Genomic DNA, 24,200 nt, shown 5'->3' with positions numbered 1-24,200 from the left:
GGGAAGACCAGGAATTAGGAACACAGAGCAAAGAGTTCCAAGCTGGAGACCCACCAGCAGAGGGCTAGTTCCAGCAGTAGGTTTACCTTTGGGGAAACTACCACCCCTGAGAGGACTTTGCCTGAGACACTCTTGCAGACTTAGGTGGACCCAGGGTTCTTCAACTCCCAGCCAGGCCTTCTGTGTGGCATTACTAGAACCCAAATTCATAAAGTAGGAAGCCCCACCCAACCCATGAGAGAGCAGGAACTGGGATCCGGATGTCTCACAGCTGTCTACTACACTAGCTAATACACGGGCCAGGATCTGTGCTCTTTTTTTTTTTTTTTCCCAGGGCGATTTTAAGGCATTTGTAGGCCCAAGTTACCCCGTGAAAAAGTTATACCCCATATTTAATTGCATATATATATCATGAACAGATAGGATTAATATTTTGGAGTTATAGCATATCTAATTGACATACACCGTTCTGTTTACATAAAATAGCCCAGGGACGCAGCTATGATTGTTTCCATTTTGCAGATGTGGCTACTGAGGCACAGAAAATGGTAAAGCCTTCTGCCCACAGTCACCAGTAAGGAAATGCAAAGCTGGGTTTGTGTGGCTTCAGTGCCTGTGCTCAACCATGAGAGGAAATACCGAAAAGGAAACCCTTCCTAACGCCCGCTCCAAGGCTCTTTAAGAGCCTCGGAACCTGAACTAAAGGCGAGAGCGGAGTAAAACCAGATCAAAGCGTATGTAAATAAGGACCAGGGCCTGCCGGGAAATATCATCGCGGCTAGCCTCCAGGGAGAGCGGGCGTCAGAGTCTTACTGAGCCTGCGCAATTTTTTTTTTTTTTTCCCGTCCGGCGCCTGCGCGAGGCACATCCCTTTCCCACACCGGTTCAAGCTTGCCTAATATACGCAGGCGCCCTTCTCTGAGTCGGCCACCTCCCCTTCCTTGCGCTTGCGCTCTAGCTCTCTTCGAGTTCCTTTCTCCCTCTCTCACGTCAGTTCCTGTTTGTGGCGGGAGAAGGCGGTATTTCCGTCCAGAGGGTGGGAGGGGGCGGTAAGCGGGGGCTGGGGGGAGGGGGCGGGGGGGCCGCGCCGCGCGAGCCGTTGGGCCTGGCTCCGCTAAGGCGTTGCTGCTGGTGCTGCTGCCGCCGCCGCCGCCGCCGCCAGAAACACAAGGAGCGGGATCAAGCGTAGCGTGGCGATGGGCAGGAGTAGAACCCCGCCAGAGAGGCTGGGCGGCCGCCGGTGACAGGTGAGTGCGCCAGCGCGTGTCCCCAAGCGCCCCCCCCCCCCGCGATGGTCGCGTCCGGACCCCCAGCAAAGCCGCGCTGGGCCGTACCACCGGTGCCCACTGGGCGGGGACCGTAGTCCTTGAGCCCCCCCCTTCCGGGACTGAGTTGGGGAGGCTGCGCGGGGGCGGTTGGACTAGCCCCGAGGGGGCGGGGGCGGCGGGCAGTACCACTGAAGCTGCAGGGGGCGCATATCAAAGTGTGGGGACCGAACCACTGAAGGGCTGGAGGCGTAGACCCCTGCGTGCTGAGCTGGGGGTTGGGCCAGTGGGCTGGGAGGGGAGAGCCCGCCTGGTGTGCGAAGGCTAAGCCTTTGAGGGGGCGCGTCTTACCAAGTGTAGGGGGCTGTGGAAATAGTTCCTAGAGTGTGCTTAGAGAGAGGTAGGGGCTTCTGGGGAGAGAGCTGTATCTAGTGTGGCCCGGGTAGCGCCCTCTGGGTTGTACCACTGAGGTCCTGGGGGGAGCCATCCTTAGAACGTAGAGCCGCGGTATATCAAAGGAGGAGGGCTGTGATGTTTATAATTTTGAGGGACGGCGGGGGGACGGGCCCGAGTGGGTGTTCAGGGGAGTTACTTTGGGAGCGCTGTAATGCCGAGCGATGAGGAGGGGGTTCTGCCTCCTGTGTTTGGTGGGTGGAGCTTGGGGGTTTACGCTGAGCTGGAGGGGGAATCACCCTTTATTGAACTTCTTATTGACTTTGAGGGGAAGTGGATGGTCAGTGGGACTGCTGTCTACCCTAGAACCTTTTCATGTTATTAAACGTTATTTTAAGGTGTGTTGGGACACCTCTGAGGCAAATTCTTCCAGTGGTTTTGGCTGGGGCGTTGGGGGAGACGTCTTAGAAGCCGCTTGTTTTCTGAGCGTTCGGCTCCATATTAGGGAGGGGAGGGGGTATGGAGCTTGGATTTGAGGATCTGTGTCCCTGGATCTGCTTAAGACTTGGGAGGAAGGAGTGCTTTGAGGGACACTTCTCCCCGAGGGGAGGGTGGCTGGGACATCTTTATCCTTAGACTTCTGAGCACCCCTTTCCTCTCATTTGGAAGGCACTTGGGCTCAGCAAGAGGCCTGGGCGTAATTAGGTCTTCCATGGTCTGCCCTTGAACCTTGTTTACTCTTCCTCTGTCAGAGAAGCATCCGGAGCTCAGGCCTGAGGGTGGTTGGTGGTGGGTGCCAAGGGGCCAGGCACCACCCCAGGCCCCTCCATCCTGGCCATGAGGCCAGACACATGTTTGTGTCTCCTTGGTCCAGCCGCTCATCATGTTTACGCTCCCCACCAGGCGATAACAGTTGGCTTCACCATTAGGCGGCAATGAGGCTGAGTGCTGTTTTCCCAGCTGTTCCTCTCTGCATAGGCCAAGGGGACTTGGTGGCGGTGCCCCTGCCCCACACTGACCCAGGGAGGCCAAGGACTTGGGGCGGCCAAATCCCCCACGAATCTGGTTTCTCACTGTGGTTGCTGGGTGGGAGCTTGGCTCCTCAGGCCAGCCTGTGACCTTGGCTTGCTAGGTAACCTTTGTCCTGGGTCTGGAGTTCCCGGAGGGCTGGCCATAATCCCTGATTGACCCAGCTAATGTGGGCTGGTGATGTGGTCAAAGGGGGCAGACAGTCGCTCTGGTCCACATCATCAGCTTCCTAGCTAACTGGTTTCCATGGGTTGTGGTTGCTGGAGAGAACGGTCCCTGAGTCTCTGTGAGGCCACGGTGGCTCTGTAGAATTTCTCTGCGCCAGGGGTTTCTTTCTCTGGTCTGCCAGCTTTTAGAGGGTTTGCCTGATGGGATTAACAGCAGTAGTAAAAACAATAATCTTGAGACCAATGGCTGATATTTATTGAGTGCATTCTGTGTGCCATACACTGTTCAGAATGCTTCACGTGGATTAACTTGCAGAATGCCCACAGCCTAGAGCTTTGTGTACTGTTGTCATGATCTCCACTTTAGAAGGGGAAACTGAGGCACAGAGTGGCAAATCATTTCCAGAGCTACTGAATTTTATTATTATTATTTTAATTTATTTTTAAATTTAGAAACAACACTCTTTTATTTATTTATTTTTTAATATTTATTTTTGGCTGTGTTGGGTCTTCGTTTCTGTGCGAGGGCTTTCTTCAGTTGCGGCAAGCAGGGGCCACTCTTCATCTCGGTGCGCAGGCCTTTCACTATCGCGGCCTCTCTTGTTGTGGAGCACAGGCTCCAGACGCGCAGGCTCAGTAGTGGTGGCTCACGGGCCTAGTTGCTCCACAGCATGTGGGATCCTCCCGGACCAGGGCTCGACCCCGTGTCCCCTGCATTGGCAGGCAGATTCTCAACCACTGCGCCACCAGGGAAACCCTACTGAATTTTATTGAATGTTCACCCTATGTCAGGCATGTGACAGGCCTTTTACACACATTACCTCATTTATCTTTTATTCTTTTATTTTTATTTATTTATTTTTGGTTGCGTTGGGTCTTCGTTTCTACACGTGGGCTTTCTCTAGTTGCGGCGAGTGGGGGCTACTCTTCGTTGTGGCGCGTGGGCTTCTCATTGCGGTGGCTTCTCTTGTTGAGGAGCATGGGCTCTAGGTGTGCAGGCTTCGGTAGTTGTGGCACGCAGGCTCAATAGTTGTGGCTCGCGGTCTCTAGAACGCAGGCTCAGTAGTTGTGGCGCATGGGATTAGTTGCTACAAGGCATGTGGGATCTTCCCGGGCCAGGGCTTGAACCCGTGTCCCCTGCATTGACAGGCGGATTCTTAACCACTGCACCACCAGGGAAGTACCCCATGACCTCATTTAAATCTCAAAACACACCCATGGGGTAGGTATGGTTATGCCTGTTTTATAGACTCCTATGAGCTAGGTAGCAGTGTGATACCCATTTTACAGATGAGGAAACCAAGACACTTGCTATGAAGTGAAATGATTTGCCCAACATCTCAAAGTTGGAAGTGGTAGAGCTGGGACGTGAACTCCTGGCCTGGTTTAGCCTCACAGTAAACTGCTTGTCAACATGTAACTGGAACAGTGGTTTAGTTGAATCCAGGGGTGGACATGGTGTTTCTGTCCATTTTTCAGAGTCAGAAATTGGGGCTCAGAGGAGGAATTGCTTTGTTCTAGGTCTGTCAGACGCTTGGGGGCCAGACTGGGGTTTGAATGAATTCTTTGCTCATGGTCCCAAAGCTGGAGAGGGTCTCTGTCACCTCAAAGCTCCTGTCCTAGACCCTGCCAACTGCGGGCATTTCCTTCCCCTCACCCTTGGAGCCTAGGGCTGCCATGAGCACCTCTGCCGGCAGCCAGTCTAGCAGTTTCTGGGCTTGCTGATAAAACTTGGTCCCTCCTCAGGGTTGAGCCAGGGCATCTTTTAACCTGGGGCAGAATGTCTGCTGGGAGCCGGGAGGAAACAGCAGGAGAGACGTATAGGGGGTGACACAGCTACTAGGGGACCCGTGTTTGAGGTCCCTGCACAAGGATGGTGTAGTGGGCATGTGTGCAAGTTCTGGTGCTTTCATGTTCTAGTTGTGTGACCTTGGGCCACAGTGTTCACCTCCGTGCAATGGGCTCAGAATGACATCCCCCTCAGGCTTTCATGAGGATTAAATGAATGAATCCAAGAGGAGCTCTTAGAATGGTGCCTGGCACTGAATAAATGCTCCGGTGGCAGTCTGAGGGCATCGATCCTTCCCCACCCCCCCCACCCTCAGTCCTCTCAGGCATCATCCTGGAATCCAGCCCCCCAGCCTGGCCCAGCCAGGATCCGGGAATCTGCTGTCCTGGTTTCTAAACTCTGTAAAGAGCTGTACTGAAGTGCTTCAGTGCTTCAAATCCAGCCCTACCACTTGCTGCCTGTGCGACTCTGAGCATGTTTTCAATTCTTCTGAGCTCATTTCATCATTTGTGTCATGGGATGATGATAATTCCCTCCTGATAGGTTGTCGTGAAGGTTAAACGGGTTAATTTCTGGAGAGCACTTACAACTGTGCAGGTGTAACAGTAAGCCTGCAGTAAACGTTTCCAGTTATCACTATTTAAGAAGAGTGCTTGGCACATGGTGAGCCCTCAGGATATCTTAACAATTGTAATTCTTATTACTTCTGCTAGGATTTTGAAGGCCCTTCCCAGGTTACAGAGCCTGGTCAGGTAACACCGGGAGGAGGGCAGGGCTGAAATTAGCATCTCCATTTTCCAGGTGAGGAAACAGGAGGTTCTGGAGGCTTGAGGGGCGGGGCACATGCAGCCCCCAGGTCCCCGCCACCTCCTACACAGTTGCTGCCTGGAGCCCCTCCTCGAGGTTGAAATTCTAGGTCCTTTCCAGATGTTATACTCTGCTAAACCCTTTTCCTACTTGTGCTTTTATTGACTCTCCACCATAGCTCCCAGGAGTGGTGGTAACGGCCTTGACCTGGGTGAGAACAGTCCTTTTGAAGGCCGAGAGGCAGAAGGGTGGTCTCCAACAGGGAGGGTAGCAGCAGTGCTTATGGGAGTCAGGGGCCAGGCCTCTCACAGCCTCGTGGGCCTGGGCAGGAAGTGTGGCTTTGATCCCGAAGGCATTGCAGAGCTGAGGAAAGGTTTTCATTCATCCGCCACCATTTATTGAACACCTGTTCTGTGTCTGGCATTGCTTCAGGTGCTGGGGATACAGCGGGGCACTCAACAAAGGCCCTGCCCCCGTGGAGCTGAGGGAGGCAAACCCTGAACCTGCTGAATAAACAAGGGGCAGGTTAAAGGGAGGTGCTTGGCAATTAAAATCTGGTGCGATGGGCTGCCAGCAAGGCCTCTGAGCTGATCTCAGATTGACAAGGTGACCTGAGGAGAAGGAACGACCTTGGGTTGTGGGGGGAGCCACAGTGCAAAAATTGCAGGGAGGACTGAGCTCAGCGAGGTGCAGGGACAGGCTGCGCAGAGGCCCGTGAGGCCCTGCGGGGTGAGGTGAGGTGCAGCTGAGGGCAGGCAGGGTCACTCAGAGCCTTGTAGACCATCTTGAAGAGCAGCTTGGTCAGATTTAGGGTTTTAGAAGATGCCTTTTGCCATATGAGAGGTTCTCAGGCTTCTGCCTGGCGTGGGGGTAGATTTTAGAGCCGGTCAGGGAGTTTCACATGCCTCCCACTTCCCCCTTGAGTAGAATCTCTGCCGTAGAAAGAGCGAAGGCCTTGTTGGGTGCCTCCCTCCTCTGTGGTTTTCACACCGTGTTTCCCAGGGCCTGTGGCTTTTCCCTTTAGGGACAGATGGCGGGGCTCAGGGGGCTGATTTTCTGCCCACCCTTCCCCAGCCGAACAGCTAATATCAGATAACAGCACAGAACAACAGTAATACCTGCTAAAAACTGTACCTGCTGATTCTGCCTTCCACTCAGCTTGTGGCCTGAGGGCCTGCAACGTTCCTGGCGCTGCTCTAGAACTTGGAAGACTGGGCCTTATGGGCCTGCCTTCTACTGGAGGCAAGTACCCAGCAAACAAACGAATAATAGGGCATCAGGTTGTGATGAACGTTTCAAAGGCAAAATGAATGAGGGTCAGGGGAAAGAGAGAGTGGGGACGTCATGTTTTAGCTGGAATGATCTGGGAGGGCCTCCCTGGGGAGGTGGCCTGTAGGTAGGACTGGTGTGCAGTGAAGAGCCATGGGAGACTTGAGTGAAAACCCCTCAGACCGAGGAGGAATCAGCTGTGGTTCCCACCTCACAGGGGTGAGAAATGAGGCCTGGAGAGCCTCGGTAATCTGTGCAGGGTCCCCCAACACTGACAGGCTTTGTATTTGGGCAGAGTGGCTCCAGAGTCCCCCCAGCCCAGGAAGGTGCTTGGTAACCATGGACTTCTAATCCCACACCGGAGCCTGGAACTTAAGGCTTAGCGCAGTAAGCAGGAGCCTGGCTGTTGATTTTCCCAGGCTCAGTCTGGAGTGTCTTCCTGGAAGGAGCAGAGCCTCTCAGAGGATGCATCCTTGGGCCTCCAGAAATCCCTTGGGATGGGGGGGATGGAAAGGAGTATTTTTCTCAGTGGATCTCCAAGCCTCTGGGGGACCCAGGGACACCTCTCCCTGGGCCCCTCTTCAACTTCCCAAGAGCTCTCAGTGGAAGGCTCTCAAGCACCAGGCCTCTGGGCTGCATGGTGGGGTGGTTCCGTGGCAGGCTCTTCTGGACAGCCAGCCAAGCAGCAGGAGGCCCAGCTTGGGGAGACAGCCCTGGGAGCAGACCAGGAGGGAAGGAGGGAGGGAGGGAGGGAGGGAGCAGGGGTGGGAGGGGTGGTGGAGTGGGAGCTCGGCCTGGCCCCTCGGGGGCAGGACCTGCTGCCAACTCGGCACCCACGTCAGGTCCCGGCTGTCCTGGGTGCGGGAGCAGGGGGCAGCAAGCCAGGGCTGGCCGAGGAGAGACTTACATGTCGGAGGTTCCTGCAGGAAGTTCCTCAGGCCCAGCTGTCCTGCCCAGGAAGCTCTTCCGCAGATGTTGTTTCTAAGGGTGAGGCCAGAAATCCAAGGCTGCCTTGGTTTGCCACCTTGTGGGCCCTTTCCAAACGGGCTGGGGTGGCTGCCGCTCCTTTGCCCCCCTCCCCAGGCCTTTGCAGGCTGGTTTCAAGGTGTTCATCATCTGTGTAGTGGTCCGGGCTGGGAGCAGCCAACCTGAGTGTGAACCCTGCTCCTGGCTCCTGTCTTGGTTGCCATGCAACGGTGGGGGCCTGATTTCATCCCTTGGAGATGCATTTTGCTCAGCTGACGGCACATCCCTGCCGAGAGGGGCTGTAGGGAGGATTCAGGGAGCTAACGTGTCAGAAAGTACGTGGCACGGGGCCTCCAAAGAAGGTGCTCAGCGGATCTGAGCTGCTGTTGCTGCAGGTTGTCAGGCAGGGCACCTGAGAGCAGAGAAGGGGCTCTGGATGTGGCCAGCTCGGGCTTGTTGGTTGGCAGGGAAGCAGTGGCAGGCCACTTAGCTGAGGTTCCCACTGGAGAGGGCACCGGACAGGAATATTCATCACGCCCGTCGCTGAGCAGGGGCTCGGCCAGACGCTGTGAGCGCTCCATGCATGCTCTTTCAGACACATGGCAGACCGTGAGGTAGGCAGCAGCCATCCCATTTTGTGGAGAGGAAATTGAGGTGCAGAGCGCTACATAGACTGCCCGTGTTTTGCTGAGAGCTGGCACGGTGGGCTCTCTGTGCCAGGCACTGCTCCAGGGCTGTACATGCCTGCTTCCCACCACGACCTGGGAGCTCGGTGCAGCTCTCCTCCCCAGATGAAGGCCCGGGAGGTCATTGGATTTACCCAAAGTTAAAGTTTTAATAGGTGACAGACATGAAATTTGAACCCAGCTCTATCTGGGGTCAAGTCTGCCTTTTTAAGACTGGCTCTTCTGCCTCCGACCAATGCCACGGCCACTGTTTCTGGGATTGTTATTTCTGTTCTTTTTTGCTTTCTCTTCTTCTAGACAGAGCTGGCACAAGGAAAGCCTCAGTTGTCCTGGAAATGAGTGAGTTAGATCCACTTGATGCCTGTTTGGGAGAGAGGTTGCGGCTGCCTCTCATGCCCATGGGGCCCTGACCTTGGCCAGCTCCATCCTTCCCCAGGGGCCAGGGGGAAGGGATGAGGGTGGAAGGCACTGATTCCTGAATGGCCTCTGGAGCCAGCTTTGGCTGTTTCTGGTCATTTGTGTATTCCATTCTCTCACCAGATAATTTACTGAGTACCTACTTTGTGCCATGTATAGTTCTGAACACCAGGGAGCAACACCTAGTCTAAAGGAAGCCGCGGAGAGGTAATGTTTGCCTTACTGGTGCTCTGAGGAAGGGAACAGAGATCTAAGCTGGCCATGGTGTGTGTGTGGGGGGTGTCGTTGGGGAAGTCTCCTGAGGTGAGGCATTCAGGAATGGGCCAGGCAGGGTAGAGTCTGGGTAAAGGCCCTGAGGTGGGAGGTACCTTGATGTGGTGATACTGAAAGTAGGCCACTGTGGTGGAGCTGGGAGAGAGGGAGGGAGCGGAGGATGGCGGAACCCAGGTTGTTCGGGCAGGTCTGGGGTCCCCTAGGGTCGTGCTTCTCAAACTGGTGTCCAGAGACCTAGGTAGGGGGTGGCTGGTGAGGGTGTTGAGCATGTGTTTTGGGGTGGTGTCTGTGAGTTACCTGCTTTCTTTCTAGCTGTGTGTTTTCATTTATATGATATTTTTAAAAAAGTTAATATGGGCATGTCATGAATCATCTGGCTGATTCCTTTTAACCAGCTACTGACAGTATTAACATAGCTGCCACTTCCATAGCTCTGGCTAACTGAGGCTCAGGCTGGCCCTTGACTTTGGAATTCACCTTTGTGTAATTGCTTCCTGTCTTCCAAAGCGCCGGCCTCACCTGCAACTGTGCTGGAAGCACGTTTCGTTGGGTCCCCACGACGACCCTGGGTTGTCAAAAAAGTCATCTTTTGAAATAACATAATAAATGCTTGGTCTGGTTGGTATTAAGATCAGATTTTATAGACCGAGGATGCTGACGTTCAGAGAAGCGTCCCTTGCAGCCTGGAAGTGGAAGTCGGGATTTGAGTCCAGGAGGACTCCAGGTATGGGTTTGGGCCTCGGAGCCCTGTTCCAGCTCCCTGGGGTGAGCAGGTCAGGGTCGTGGCTCGGGAGTGATGGTGTAGCGTGGGAGCGTCACCTGCAGGGGACGGAGCGTGGGAGCGTCACCGGCAGGGGACGGACGGTCCAGCCCTGGGCCTGTGAGCGTCCATGGTACTTGGCTCGCCCTCACCCCCGCCCCTGCCTTCGGCTCCTGGTGCCTCATTAAGAGAGGTTCTATAGAGCTACACCTCCAGTATGCTAGCCACTAGCCATGTGTGGCTATTTAAATTTTAAGTAGTTAAAATTAAAGTGAAAATTTAGTTCTTTCGTTGGACTAGCCCCAGTAGCCGCATTTCCATCATTACAGAAAATGCTGTTGTCTAGATCAGCCATGTCCTGTACTCACCCGCTGTTACAGTCTTGGGCACACAATTTATTCTCTCTAGGTCTCTGTTTCCTCTTCCAAAGAATGGGGATAGTAATAATATCTGCCTCACAAGGTGGCTGTGAGGATTATTAATATGAATCCAGGCCTGGCACGTTGTGAGCACTCAGTAAATATTAGCCCTGGTGAGGATCCTGCCTGTTTGTTCCAAGATGCCCTAGGGATGACGTGGGGACTCACACCACCAGGCCCTGCCTCAGGGCTCGGCTGGGGAGGCAGGCAGAGGATGGCGGTGCGGAGCCGCTCCTGTGAGGGAGGAACCCCTCAGCCAGATGGGAGGGACCGTGTGAGTGTGTGTGTGTGTGTGGGGGGGGCAGGGTGGCCCTGTTCTGCAGGGCATCGAGGATGGTAAGAGAGGGCTGGCTGGGGTGTGGGAGGGGCTCGGTTTCTTGAGAGTGAGGGTAGAGGGAGGTGGAAGAGGCTCAGGCTGGGACGCCGTGATTCAGTCTCCTCAGCTGTGTCCTAGCTGTCCAGCCTTCCTGTCCTCAGTTTTCCCCATCTGTGAAGTATGGGTCCTTGTGGTCCCCAAGTGAGCCAGGTGGTGGGAGTGTCAGGCCAGTGCATAGGGCTTCTTCTGGGCACAATTCCCGGAGGAGAAGGCTGGGATACAGCTCCTGCCTCCCTGGGGCCAGGGGATTCCACACATTGCACCCTCTTCAAGCTGACACTTGCCATCTCTCTCCAAGCAATAGCCACAGCCCTTTGTTGGTTTTTTGTTTTTGTTTTTTGTTTTGGCTGCACCGCGAGGCTTGCAGGATCTTAGTTCCCCGACGAGGGACCCGGGCCCTGGCAGTGAGAGTGCCGAGTTCTAACCACTGGACCTCCGGGGAATCCTAGCCACAGCCCTTGTAGCGGCCTCCCAGGCCCTGCCCAGCCAGGTCGCCGGCTTCCTCTGCAGCCACACACGCCTCGCTCCCCTCCGCCGCCTCCTGTGTCTCACGCAGGCCACACCCGGCGCTGTTCTTTCTTGGCCTGGCGCATTCTCCCCCAGGTCTCCAAGTGGCCGCCGCATCTCCTTCAGGTTTGTGCTCCGATTTCACTGTCTCAGTGAGCCCTGCTCTGACCACCGTTTATAAAATTGGAAACCCTCGCCCGCTTCCCACACACCTAGTCCTCTGTATACTTCTTTTCTCCATAACATTTGTCCTTCTGGTGTACTGTATAACTTATCTGTTTATTTAAATTATTTGTTTTAATGCCTGTCCAACCGCCCCCGACCCCATAAATTCTTCCAGGACAGGGAGTTCTGTTTTGGTCGCTGCTGACTCTCTGGGGACCAGAGCAGTGCTGACACAGCATGGGTGCCATACTTGTGGAATGAGTGAATGCAGGTTTTTTTGTTTCCCCTCCACTTGGCAGAACTCTGAGATCAGAAGCTGTGGTTCTGTTTGCCACCCCCACCCTGAATTGATGAAAGCTCTGGGCCTGGCCCTGGCTGTGTGGGGCTGGGGACACAGTGCAGACCAGGACAGGCCCTGTCTCTGCCTCGCGGAGCTCTGAGTCTGGTGTGGGAGGTGGATAATTAATTATACGAGTGACTGAGCACGGTAGAGGTGGTAAGTGCTGTGAGGGGACAGGAAAGCCGAGCTCTGAAGGTCTGTGACTCGTGAGGCAGGGGGCAGTCAGGGCAGGTTTCCCTGAGGAAACAGGGATTTGGCAGATGAAGATGGGTGGGGGACTAGCATGTGCAAAGGCCCTGGGGTGAGGGAGAGAGGGCGAGCTAAGGGGACAGTGGAGGGGCAGGGAGAGCATGCTTACCAATGAGGCTGGAGAACAGGCAGGGGCCACCTCAAGTGGGCCTTTGTGGCCTCCATAAGGGCCTGTGACGTGATCCCAGAGCAGAGCTGTTTTTGGAGGGTCCCTCTAACTGCGACATGGTGCTCTCGAGTGTTACGGGTCTGTGGCCAGGCAGACTCAAACATTTGACATGATTTCTGTGGGTGCTGAAAGGCGGGCAGAGCAAGGCAGTGTGGGGCTTGTGGCAGGGAGGAGAAGGAAGTCTGCTCTGGTGCTTATTCTTGTCCCAGTATTGTTTGCAGCCCACCCACGCCTTCAGCCTGCCTCCAGTCTTACCTGCTCCAAGTAGACAGATGGGGCAGTTGTGGGGAGCATGTAGTGCTCAGGAGAAGAAAAAGTGTCTTCAATACTGCCTTCTTACCAAAGAGACAGTATAGGTAAAAATTCACATTACAGAAGCGTGTCATGTAGGAAGTGATGGTCCCCATGTCTCCACCTGCTGGGGAAATGCTAACACCTGATAGGTGTTGAGCAGTCATCGTATTGGGCTCTGTTTGAAGGCCTTTATGTGGATAAATTCATTTAATCCTCACAGCAGCCTTGGACCTTTGCTCCATTGTTATCTCTAACCTTCAGATGAGGAAACCGTGGTGGAGAAAGGGGAAGTGATTTGCCCAACGTCACACAGCAAGTGGCGGAGCTGAGGTTGAAATGCATTTGGTTCCCGAGGTCACCTTCACTCCTGCTCCCATTATTCTGCCTCTGTTGGCTCTTTGGCACAGTTCCTTCTCTGCACATGACGTTTAACATATACCTCGTGCCCTCCCATGGAAGACACCGTTCCCTGTAAGATCTACTGTTGATCACATAACCACTTTTCTGAAAAGGATGCTGCAGATGAAGTTTATACGTGGTTTGTGAGATGCACGTCCATCTCAGTATTGTCAGCCTGTGAAAAAATAAGCATATCGGAATTGAGGTGATGTGGTGCATACACGTTTGTGCTTCAGAAAGGGGTCAGGTCAATGTTGTCTTGTGCCGTGAGCACACTGAACGCTGACAGGCAGTGTCAGCATGTCATGTTGAGGTTGCATCATGTTCTCTCTGGTGGGTGGACCTTCACCGAGGGTTGGGTGCTTTGCTGGGCTCTTCCCACACATGAGCCTGTGATGGAGGCCCTGCTGTCATCCCCATTGCATTGCAGAGGAAACTGAGACTTGGGGAGGCTATAAAGTTGACGGGCAGGGACGTGAATCCAGGTGTGCCTTAACTCCACAGGCCACTTGGGCCCCTGTGGTCCCAGCCCAGCTCCATACTTCCTGATCAGGTGATGGGGCAAGTTATTTCACCCCTGTGACTTAGTATCTTCATAAAAATGGAGATGATAATAAGGGTGCCTTGGGAATTCCCTGGCAGTCCAGTGGTTAGGACTCTGCTTTCACTGCCTGGGACCTTGGTTCAATCCCTGGTTGGGGAACCAAGATCCTGCAGTCTGTGTGGCGCAGCCAAAAAAATGAAAAAGAAAAAGAAAAAGTTTAAATATAATTATAGAAGGAGATGGAAAAAAAAACCCTCAGCTAAAGAGCGCCTGCCGCATAGGGTTTCTGCGAGAGTTGAATTCTCATGTACAAAGCACTTAGGTGTGCCTGGCGTGTGCCAGGTGCTGCGTAGGCATTGGCTCTTTCGTACCGGCATCATATTAACCGTTGTGACGATACCAGACCCTTGTTGTGGGCATTTAGGTTGCTTCCTGGGTTTCACTATTCCAGCAACAGTATTCTCAGAACAGCAGTTCTCACCAAGGGGATGGCTTTGCCCCCAGGGGACATTTTGTCATGGCGGAAGACATTTTTGATGGTCAGAACTCCGAGGGAGGTTGAGCTGTTGGTTTTAGCAAGTAGAGACCAGGAATGCTGCTAAAACCTCTTACAGTTGGCAGAACAGCCCCATGACCAGAATTATCTAAATGTCACTAGTACCGAGGTTGAGTAACCCTGCCTGAGAACCTGTGTGCACCTGCATAAGCGTTTTCTGCAAGAGAAATTGCTCCAAGGACATGTGCATTTTCCACTTTATCAGTTTTGCTAAAGTGCCCGCACAAAACACGGGTCCAGTTCACAGAGCTGCGGGTGGTGAATGAGGGAGTCGTTTCGCTTGCCCTGTGCGCCTTTCCTCCCACATTCCCACCGGCAGACACTGCCTGTCGAACCACAGGTTCGTATTGTCTTTGAATTTCTCTCCTGAGCAAGTCCTCCTGGGACTTGTAGGTACGGCGCAGATTACAGAGCAGGTGACAGAGGCTCCTGGGGGGTCAGGGTATCAGGACGGAGCCCCACCCCATTGTCTGCAGCTGCAGGAGATGCAGAGCCTCTGCCTCCCCCTCCTGCCTCCTTATCCCATCTGTGCTGTCTGGCATGGAAAGCAGGTCAGGGAGAGGGGGCGAGAGAAAAAGGACTTGACAAGGGGCAAGGAAAGGAATTTAACTTACTTTGAACGTGTTCTGGGCACAGAGCTTCACTCTTACCCACGTTCATTCCACAGATAGTTATTAAGTGCCCACTGTGGACCTAGCACTGCTCAAGGTTCTGAGGATCTGAACGTGAGGATCAGGTTCTGCAGTGCCCGAGCAGGCCAGAGCCCCTGCCCTTACCATGCTGACATCACAGTGGAGAGAGGTCGACAGTAAGCCTGTAAACAAGTAAATATGTACAGTCGAGGCGGTGATGATGAGCGCTTTACTTTCATGAAGGATAACGGGAGGTCCTCTTGACCACGGAGGGTATGGAGGCTTCACGAAGAAAGAGACATGTGAGCTGAGGCTGAAGAAAGTGGGGCAGGGCCCCACGGATACTTGGAGAAGACGCTTCTGACTGAGGGGGCAGCATGTGCAAGGGCCCCAAGGTAGGGGGTCCAGGTGTGTTGGAGGCACCGGTGCCATGGAGGGTTCAGAGAGGTGAAGCGGGGGATGATGCAGAATAGGGTCCTGGGCTCCTGAAAGGACTTTGGCTTCTTTTACTCTGGGTGAGATGGGGACTTGGGAGGGGTTGAGCAGAGGAGAGGGTTTGCTCTGACTCAGGTGGTCACAGGGTCCCAGATTGTAGGAGGGGCGAGGACAGGAGCACTAGAGCTGCTCATCTAGGCCACACGGTCCCTCTAGTAGCAGGAGCCACCGTGACCTTAATTTTACAGATGAGAAAAGAGGTTTGGAAGGACCCTTTCCAGGACCCAGTCCCTTCCCAAGGCTACCAGCTAGGACGAGGCAGTCATCTGAGGGCCTGTCTCCCCGTGGCCCTGTGTCATCCTGTAAATCATCTCTAATGGATGTGACTCCAGCAAGGTGAGATGAAGCTTCTGAGAGAGGTACAGTTTGGAAACCATTGAGAAACAAGACCTCCGAGGCAGACAGAAATAAAAAGTCCTAAAATTAGGGACTTCCGTGTCGGTCTAGTGGTGAAGACTCTGTGCTTCCAATGCAGGGGGGACAGGTTCGATCCATGGTCGGGGAGCTAAGATCCCGCATGCTGCGCGGCACAGCCAAAATAAAAGTCCTAAAATTAAAAAAAAAAAATTACTAGAGTGTTTAAGACATACACTAGAATGAGTCAGTGAAATCCATGTACTTAGCAGATATTTAAAACATCAAACCTTGCCCTTAGGGACCCATCTCCAGTTACCTCTCCTTTCCCTGCTCAGAGCTGACCACTGTGGATGGTGATTTTCATTCCCTTTCAGCTTTCTTCTGTGTTAAACATACTCACCAACACTCCAGCCTTGCCCCTCCGGGGTGCACGTCCCTCCTCTGGCCAGATCATTGTACAGATGGGAGCGCTAAGGCCAATGGGGGTGTCGCTTGCAGCCGTACAGCCAAGAAGCAGCAAAGCCTGGGGCTGAAATCCAGAGCCTGCGAACCCCAGATTCCTCTTCCTTATTCATTGGTGACTGGCCCTGAGGTGAAAATCCAGGCAAGCCAGCCTTGGGGTTGGGGGGAGCCCCAGAAGCCAGGAGGCCTGATTTTAGCTCCCCTATATCTTCTGGGCTCCCAAACCCAGGTTGTTTTTTATTGTGACTTCATCATAAAATACAGAAAAAGATGGTCAACGTATTTTATACAGTACAGTATAACAAATAACTGTAAAGCTGTGATTCTCTGTAATCATAATAGAACATTGTCAGCTCCCAGAAACCTCCCTCCTCTGTTACTCCCAAATGTAACAACTCTCCTGACTTTTGGTTATTTGCTTCCTTGATCTTCTGCACAGTTTTACAAGTGAGAAACAAATGGTGTCATGTTGCCTGTTGTGAACTTGCTGTCCATGGACTCATACTTGATGTGTCATTTGGCGTCTGGCTTCTTTCACTCCGTGTAAAGTTGTTACGCTTCATCCCTGTTGTAGGTATCAGTAGTTTGGTCCCTGTGTGGTGTTGTGCTCTATGAATTTTACCTTAGTTTGTTTATCCATTCTCCTGTGGGTGGATACCTGGTCTGTTTCTAGTTTTGAGGTTACTGTGAATGTTGCTGCTGTGAACATTCTAGTACATGTCATTTGGTAAACAAAGGCACTCATTTCTGTTAGAGGGCTGTGGAATTGCTGGTTCATGGGGTAGTTTTTAATTGAGTTTTAATTGTTACTGCCAAACAATTTTCCATAGTGGTTGAACCATGTTATACTCCCAGCAGTACCGATTCCTTTACGTTTTTGACAACGCTTGGAGTTGTCAGTTTTTAAAATTTTAGCCATCCTGGTGGGTGGTTTCAATTTGCGTTTCCCCATAACTAATGAAATTGTGTGCGTTCCTTCATTGTGTGAATGTCCTCTCCTTTGAGGTGCCCTTGCTCTTTTCACCTTGCCTCCCAGGTGGCTCACCTCTAACTGACAGCTGTAGCTCCTGCCCAGACCCTCAGCGACTGAAGCCCAGACACCCTATGGAGCAGTGGGTGGGGTGGGGCCATGCAGACACTCCCCTGCTGTGCTGATGCCTGGCTTCCAGAGGCAGGTCTGGGTGTCCTCCATCGGGAGCTCCCCAGGGAGCAGGCCATCTTCTTGGCTGTGGTGATGGTGTTTCGTCACTGCAGGACTGCGTCACAGATACCTCAGCTGACGTGCCACCCTCAGCGGGAGGATGGGCAGGATCCAGGCAGGATGCAGGGGCTCTTTCAGTTCCTCCCCCACCCTCGCCCGAGCTGCTGCTTGCTGGCTTTTTAGTTGCTGAAGTGAGAATGTAAAAAGGGGCTCTGGTGTGCCGAGCTCCTCAGCTGGGAGACCCAAAGCAACCAGTTCCCCTCTCTCAGCCTCTGCCCTGCCCTGGGCATGGTCATGGCCCTCTGGTGGGGTGGTTGGAGTGATCAGGAGAGGCTCTGGAGGAGCGCCCTCACGCTCAAGGCCACCCAGCTGGCATTGGCTCCTGGACTCTGCAACCCTGACCACTCTCGGCCACACCCGGCTGCCTTCACCTCTCTCTGATCAGCCACGTGTTTGGGTGTTCACTGGGGGCCAGGCAGTGGGCCGAGCCTCTGCACACAGTGGGTGCTTTCATGCTGCTGACAGCCCTGGTGCTGCTGAATCACGGAGGCTCCGAGAGGTGAAGTTGCTGGGCTGGGGAGGGCGGGGAGGGGAGGGGAGGGGAGAGCTGAGATTGGACACGAGGCCCCTGTCCTTTACACATCCACCCTTCCTTTGGACTCTGGGTTCTCCATCCCAGCCCTGTTTGGTAACCCAGCCCTATTCTGAGCTGAGCTCGTACCAGGGGAAGGTGCAGTGTTGGCCCCCGTGTTGGAGAGGAATTCCCTAACTCCCCACCACGCCTGCCTCCAGGCCCAAGTGTGCTCCCTGCCCCGGCTCCTTACCCTGTGCCAGCCACATTCCCCAAGCTCCTTCCCAAGCTTCCTCAGGGGCTTTGCACTTGCTCTTCCCCTGCCTGAAATTTGCTCCCTACACGTTGGCTCACCTGTCCCTCATACAGCGTGGCTAACACAGCACCCATTCCCTGCCCTCCTTTTCCCTGTTCATTTTTCTTTGCTGCCACCCGACGTTGTGACCTGTGTACTGTCTGCCTCCGCCACTGGAATGTGAGCTTCCTGAAGGCAGGGGCTGTGTCTTAGTGACTCTCTGTCTCTGGAACCCAGGACAGAGTCTGGAGCTTAGGACATGCTCAGAAAAAGATTGGTGGCGTGAATAGATTCTGGAGTTGTTAATGAGGCTGTGTCCGGTCCTGGGCTGGGGATCTTCTGGGGAGACTTGGGTTCGTTCATTGTGCATTCAACAGAGAGCCAGACACCGGGCTGGTGCACTGAATTAGTGTTTAGAGGTGTGGGGAGAGTTGACAAGGAGGTGCATGCAGAGGACCCAGTCCAGCCTCTGAGGTCAGGAAGGCTTCCTGGAGGAGGCATTGGTTCAGCTGAGACCTTAAGGAAGAAGGGGAACTCACAGAAGGTGTTGGGGATGGAGGCCAGAGGGAAGGACCTGAGTGCCAGAAGCCTGGCAGAGAGTGAGGGTCGGGGAGGAGGGGCTGGGGAGGTGGGTAGTGGCTGGTGTGGTAACCATTGTCACGGTCATTAGCCTTTCTTGAGAGCTTTCTAGGTGCCTTTCTGCTTATGCCGGGCCTTCTTGTGGGAAAGGACCTTGTTCTGTGTTCTGAGCACACTGGGGAACCATGGAAGGGTTTTGAACAGAGAGGGACAGGGTCAGATTTAGGATGGAGTACAGGGGTTGAGAGCACAGGCTGGGAACCCAGGGAGAAAGCCAGGGTGGGAGGGGAGGCGGGGCAGGAGAGGATCAGGAAGCTGGTGGACGGGCAGAGAGGACAACGGTCGGAGCAGGGGTGGAAAGCAGCAGAGGCCAGGGCCTGAGGGGCCTGGAATCCCAAGCTGAGGAGCCTGGCTCTTTCCCGAGGCCCCGGGGAAGCCACGGGTCAGATTTGAGGGTACCTCTAGGTGCTGAGGGAGACAGATGGGAGGATGGGAGGCTGGGGAAGAGGTGGGGTGAGTCCTCCTGGGAGAGGACAGCGTTGGACCTGAGCCACGTTGTAGGGAGGCTGGGGTGGAAACCCTGGTCCCATTAAGACTGAAGCACAGATTGGTGGATGTTTGGGAGCGAAGATCTGGCGGTCCTGGGTGTGTTCAGTCTGTGGGTGTGAGCCCCGGAGGTGCCAGCCATACCTGCTGGGGGACAGAGCCCCTGCTGGACCCTGTCTTTGCAGCTCAGAGGCCAGAACGTGATTTCTCCCCCGCTGTTTACTTCCCTGTCACTGTCCATCTTGTCTTCCTCCGGCTTCCTCCCACTTACCTCCCTTCCCTCTGCCTGGGGCCCGGGCAGCCTGCCACCGTCACATGCCAGGCAGTAGTGTGTCCAACCCACCAGCTCCCCTGGGGCACAAGAGAAAGCTGATGCCCACGATGTCCCCAGAGCCAGCTGCCACTTCTCTGGGGGCCACCGTAGCTCCTGACCTGCTGTCCGCAAATAACCCCAGGCCAGGAAAGGCGAAAGGCGCCTTGAGCTCCATGGCCCCTGTCCAGGCCTGTGGCTCCAGGTAGGGGCCCAGCTGGTGGCTGCCTTCCCCCCTTTCTCCCCTCTGCCCCGGGAACCTGAGACGAAGCAGCGGCCTCGGCGTCCGTCAGTCTGTTGGCTGCTGGTCCCTGAGGACGGAAGCAGAGGTCTCTGGGAGGGGACCAGGGCCTCGGTCAAGCCCCCAGGACTGGCTCCTGGGCCCCAGATAAGTGTACACGCAGTAGGTTCCTTTCTTGTTGAAGATCCGGAGCACTGAGACCTTGCTTTCCTCTGTCATCTGGTGGGGACAAGGGGACAAGGAGGGAACTGAGGCTGTGGGAGTGATATGAGGTGGCCTGGTGCCGGGGTGGGGTGGGGTACTCGGTTTGCTAAAGGTGGCAGGTTGGTGGCTCCTTGGTTTGGAAAGGAGAGTGAGTGAGTGAGAGAGAGAGAGCGAGAGAGGGAGTGTGTGCATGTGCGTGTGCGTGTGCGTGTGCGTGTGCGTGTGCGTGTGTGTGTGTGTGTGTGTGTGTGTGTGTGTGTTTGGGGCTGGCAGGCAGGTACTGGTGGCTTTGAGCACTCCCTCAGGTGCCCAGGGCTGTCTGATTCAGCCCAGGTGACCTCAGCGCTGGGGCATGGGAGTGACGCAGGGGGCGGAGCTGCAGCTCCTCGCCTGCCTCCCGCCCCACCCCGCCCCGCCAGGAGTGACGGTGGGTGGAGGGGCTGCCTCTGCTCAGCACTGGTGTCCTGAGTGTCCGGGCACAGGCCAGGGAGCTGTGCTCCTTCCAGAGTGGGCTCTGAGGGCAAGCTCGTGTCCTTTCCCCCAAAGACTGGGCTCCCTGGGGACATGGCCACCTCTTCCCCCTCAGCCTGGGCCCCAGGGCAGGTCTCGCCCCACCCGCCCTGGCTCCACCCTGTCAGAGCAGCCTGAGGGGCCTCAGAGGAGGGCTGTCCCGAGGGAAGGCGCAGAGGCCCAATCCCCCTCCCACTCTGACAGGCTCCTCTCTTGTCTTGCAGACTGTGCTCTGTCCACCGCACCTCCTGCATGTCCTGCTGCCCTGAGCTGTCCCGAGCTAGGTGACAGCCTGTCACGCTGCCACCATGAACGAGGTGTCTGTCATCAAAGAAGGCTGGCTCCACAAGCGCGGTAAGGGGCTGCTTTTGTCCACAGGATTGCGTGTCTCCCCTTTGCGCCCTGGCTCTCCTGGCAGCTGTGCCCTGAGAGGCAGAGGTACAGGGTCTTTACCACCTGAGGAGCCAGCATTCCAAGCCCTCCCTGCCCCTGCCAGTAGCTCCTTACCAGCCCATTTCATGGGATCTTTGAAAGTAGTCTGGACAGAGGGACTGTGGCTGTGCCTGGACCTGAGCCTCCAGGCCTAGCTGGACCTCCTGCATGAGCCGCCAGGCCACGCCTCAAGTTCTGCCTCTGCATTAGTGATCCTGTTTGTAGCCCCATTTTATAAATGAAGAAACTGAGGCTCAGAGAGGGTCAGTCACTTAACTGAAGTAGCACAGTGAGGTGATATTCAGCATTTATTCATTCAGCAAATACTCATGGAGTGTGTGGTATGCTGGGCTGGCCGCCCCAGGCTCCGAGGACGCTGTGGTGCCCTCGTGGAGTTTGCAATCCATTGGGGGGTGGGGACAGACAGTAAACAGATAGACAGACATCATGTCAGGCGGCAAGTGCCGTTGTGAAAAATAGGAGCTGTGAGGGAGAACGGACTGGAGAAAGATGGGGTTCAGTGGAAGCGGCTCTGAGGAGGGGACAGTGAACAGAGGCCTGGAGGAGGTGAGGGAGCGAGCCACATGGATAGACAGGCAAGGGTGTTGCAGGGAATGAGACAGCAAGGACAAAGGTGGGACTGTGTCTGGACCGGAGAGGTGACCAGTGTGGCTGGCGCAGAGCGAGCGAGGGCGAGCTGGAGGAGGTGGGCAGAGCGGTGACGCAGCATCAGACCGTCCGCCCTCGACTCCATGGAAAGGGCTTTAACTCTCCAGGCGTTCAGAAGCCCAGGATGTTGTGAGCCGGCGCGTGACCCGGTCTGCTTGTGCTGGTGGGCAGCTGAGAAATGCGGTCATTTACAGGGAAGAGACTAAGAGACTAGACCCTTAGGCCCCAGGCCCCTGCCCCAGAACCAGCACACTTAACGCCCACGCTGCCGTGTGCAGCGGCAGCTAGGAAGAGGCACGTGCTGGGAGTCAGCTTGTCCAGGCGCCCAGGAGCGAAGGAGGCAGACTGTCCTGGCTTCCGCAGACCTTCCCCTGCGGAGGGGGACGCCAGGCCTGGGGGTAGCCGCTCTGTGCGCTTTCATTCACTCAGCAGACATCTGTTGAGCAGCTCCTGTGTTCCAGGCACTGTTCTAGGTGCTGGAGACACAGCAGTGAACCAGATGAGCCAAAAGTCCCCATCCTTTTGTTGATGTCTAACATTGCGGGGGAGAGCCCATGGCACCTGAGTAGACAGGTGTGAGCAGGAGGAGGGGTGTGAGGGGGGCTGTCCCAAATGGGTGGTCAGTGAGGATCTCACTGAGAAGGGGGGTTTGAATAAAGATCTGAAGAGATGCGGGGGAGTGAGCCCCACAGTTAACTGGGGCAAGGGCGAAGGGGACAGCCCATGAGTCCACAGAGGGGAGTGGGCCAGGCATGTTTAAAGGGGGCGAGGAGGCTGGTGGGGCTGGCCCTGTAGAAACTGGGAGACGTGCCCGCCCATCCTGCCCTGTCCCAGCCCGCAGACATGGAGCAGTGATGAGGGACGGAGGTGGCTTCCCAGGCCAGGCCTCCCCCATCACACTGAGCGGGGAGAATCCTTTCCTGCTGCCCTTTCCAGGCAGGGTGGTACTCAGGACACCTTGGCCTACCCACCCGATTGGGCCCTGAGTGTGGGGCTGCTGACGGAGCTTTCTGAACCTTGGCAGGCGTCAGCCCTGGCTCTGCCACCTCCTCTCAGTGTGACTGGGTAAGCTGTGTCATCTCTCTGAACCTTGGTTTCACATCTGTAAAGTGGGTCAACAACCCAGGCCTCTGAGATTGTCAGCTTCATGAGGGCAGGGATTTTATCTGGCTTGTTCACTGAGATGTCCCCAGTGCCCTAGAAAAGTGCTTGGCATGCAGTAGGCACTCGGTAACTGTTGAATGAGCGTTTGGGATTGTGTATGTGGATAGTGCGAGTGTGTTAGGGTGTGCCAGGGTCTCAGGCTCCTGAGTTTCCGTGGCCCGTGGCTCGCTAGGCTGGGTTGGCAGAGCCCTGAAGGTGGCCCGAGAACTGTGGCCGGGGCAGGGCTTTGTCTCTGGCATCAATGCTGATGGCATTAAGTGGATCTCAGCCCCTCCTAGACCTTCAGTGTCTCCACTTACCTGCATGGACCCAGGCAAGCTGCTGAGATGACCACCTGCCTTGGGTTTGTACCATAGCTACACACATGCGTGAGTGTCACTCCTGGGTCTCTCCAGTGCCTGTCCTTCTGAGCAGCAGCTGGCAGAGGTGGGTAAGGCAAAGTGGGCCCTGCAGCTGTTTGGACACCCCCGCTACCCCACCCCACCCCACCCCTGGTGGTTGACATAACAGCAGCTCCGGCTTACTGTGTGCCCACTCTGCCAGGCCTGGGGCTCTGCTCTAGGCAGACCCAGTTTTGTTGCATTTCCATTACTGCCCCGTCAGGTGGGCACCGTCTCGCAGACTAGGAAGCTGAAGCTCGGCAGGGAGACTGACTCGCCTGAGGTCTCGGCAAGGAGGTGGTGGTGCTGAGGTTCAGGCTCCAGCTCCTGAGACAGCTCCTGGCTCGCATGCTGCCTCTTGCTCAGCAAGGTCCACTCAAGGAATGGGTCCCTTATTCCACGTGCGGGTGTCCTTTCTGACACAGCCTCAGCATACTCTCTCCCAGGCCCCACCAGGCCAGGCCCCGTCTGCCAATTTAGAGGCAGACAGCGTAGTGGTCAAGAACGTGGACTCTGGACAGAGCAAACCTGGGTTCCAATCCCAGCTCTCCCGGTCAACAACTGTGAGCCTCAGGCAGGTAATGAAACCTCTTTGTGCCTCAGTTTCCTCACTTGTAAAATGGGATTGTTGTGAGGATATTTTTCCTTCGAGGTTTCCTTTTTTTCTTAGCTTGTTATCGATACATAAAGCACCACAGGTAAGTGCCTGGATTATAAGCTTACCCCCAAACCTGTGTCCAGGGCAGGAAATAGAGTCAGTCAGTCCCCAGAAGCCCCTGTGCCTCTCCCAAGCAGTAACCACTCTCCCAACCTCCAACAGAGTAGATGAATTTTTCTAGTTTTGTTTTTCTTTCTAAAATTGAGGTAAAATTTACATAACACTGAATTAACTGTTTTCAAGTGCACAATTCAGTGGCCTTTAGTACATTCACAGTGTTGTGTAACCACTACCTCTGTCTAGTTCCCAAACATTTTCATCTGCCTGAAAGAAAGCCCTGTACTTGTTAAGTAGTCAGTTCTCATTCCCCCTCCTCCCAGCCCCTGGCAGCCACCAATTTGTTTTCCGTTTTTATGGATTTACTTATTTTGGACATTTCATATAAATGAATCATACAATATTTGGGCACAAAGTCTGGTTTCTTTCACTTAGCATAACTTTTTTTAAAAAATACATTTATTTATTTTTTTATTTTTGGCCGTGTTGGGTCTTCGCTGCTGCTCACGGGCTTTCTCTAGTTGCGGTGAGCGGGGGCTACTCTTTGTTGCAGTGCGCGGGATTCTCATTGCGGTGGCTTCTCTTGTTGGGGAGCACG

The 24,200-nt window shown here is 54.8% G+C and overlaps 1 protein-coding gene across 2 annotated transcripts in view; it reads left to right on the top strand.

Moving 5' to 3' along the window:
* Nucleotides 1-1,080: 1,080 nt before the first annotated feature.
* The window catches only part of AKT2 (AKT serine/threonine kinase 2), a 49,654-nt gene continuing 26,534 nt past the window's right edge, over nt 1,081-24,200 (top strand). The window contains exons 1-3 of one of the 2 annotated variants that reach the window (XM_027079548.1): nt 1,083-1,247; nt 8,912-8,995; nt 20,467-20,596. In XM_027079548.1, the coding sequence (XP_026935349.1) occupies nt 20,551-20,596 (46 nt within the window). In that variant the 5' untranslated portion in view covers nt 1,083-1,247; nt 8,912-8,995; nt 20,467-20,550. Of the gene's footprint in view, nt 1,248-8,911; nt 8,996-20,466; nt 20,597-24,200 lie in introns of both variants that reach the window. The other variant, XM_027079547.1, reaches the window with a different exon arrangement.

This window comes from Aethalodelphis obliquidens, unplaced genomic scaffold (genome assembly GCF_003676395.1).
Source record: "Aethalodelphis obliquidens isolate GAN/ISIS:26980383/991018 unplaced genomic scaffold, ASM367639v1 scaffold43, whole genome shotgun sequence".
Classification (NCBI taxonomy): Eukaryota; Metazoa; Chordata; class Mammalia; order Artiodactyla; family Delphinidae; genus Aethalodelphis; species Aethalodelphis obliquidens.
The sequence above is the reverse complement of the archived record's forward strand: the minus strand, read 5'-3'. Positions and strand labels throughout refer to the sequence as shown.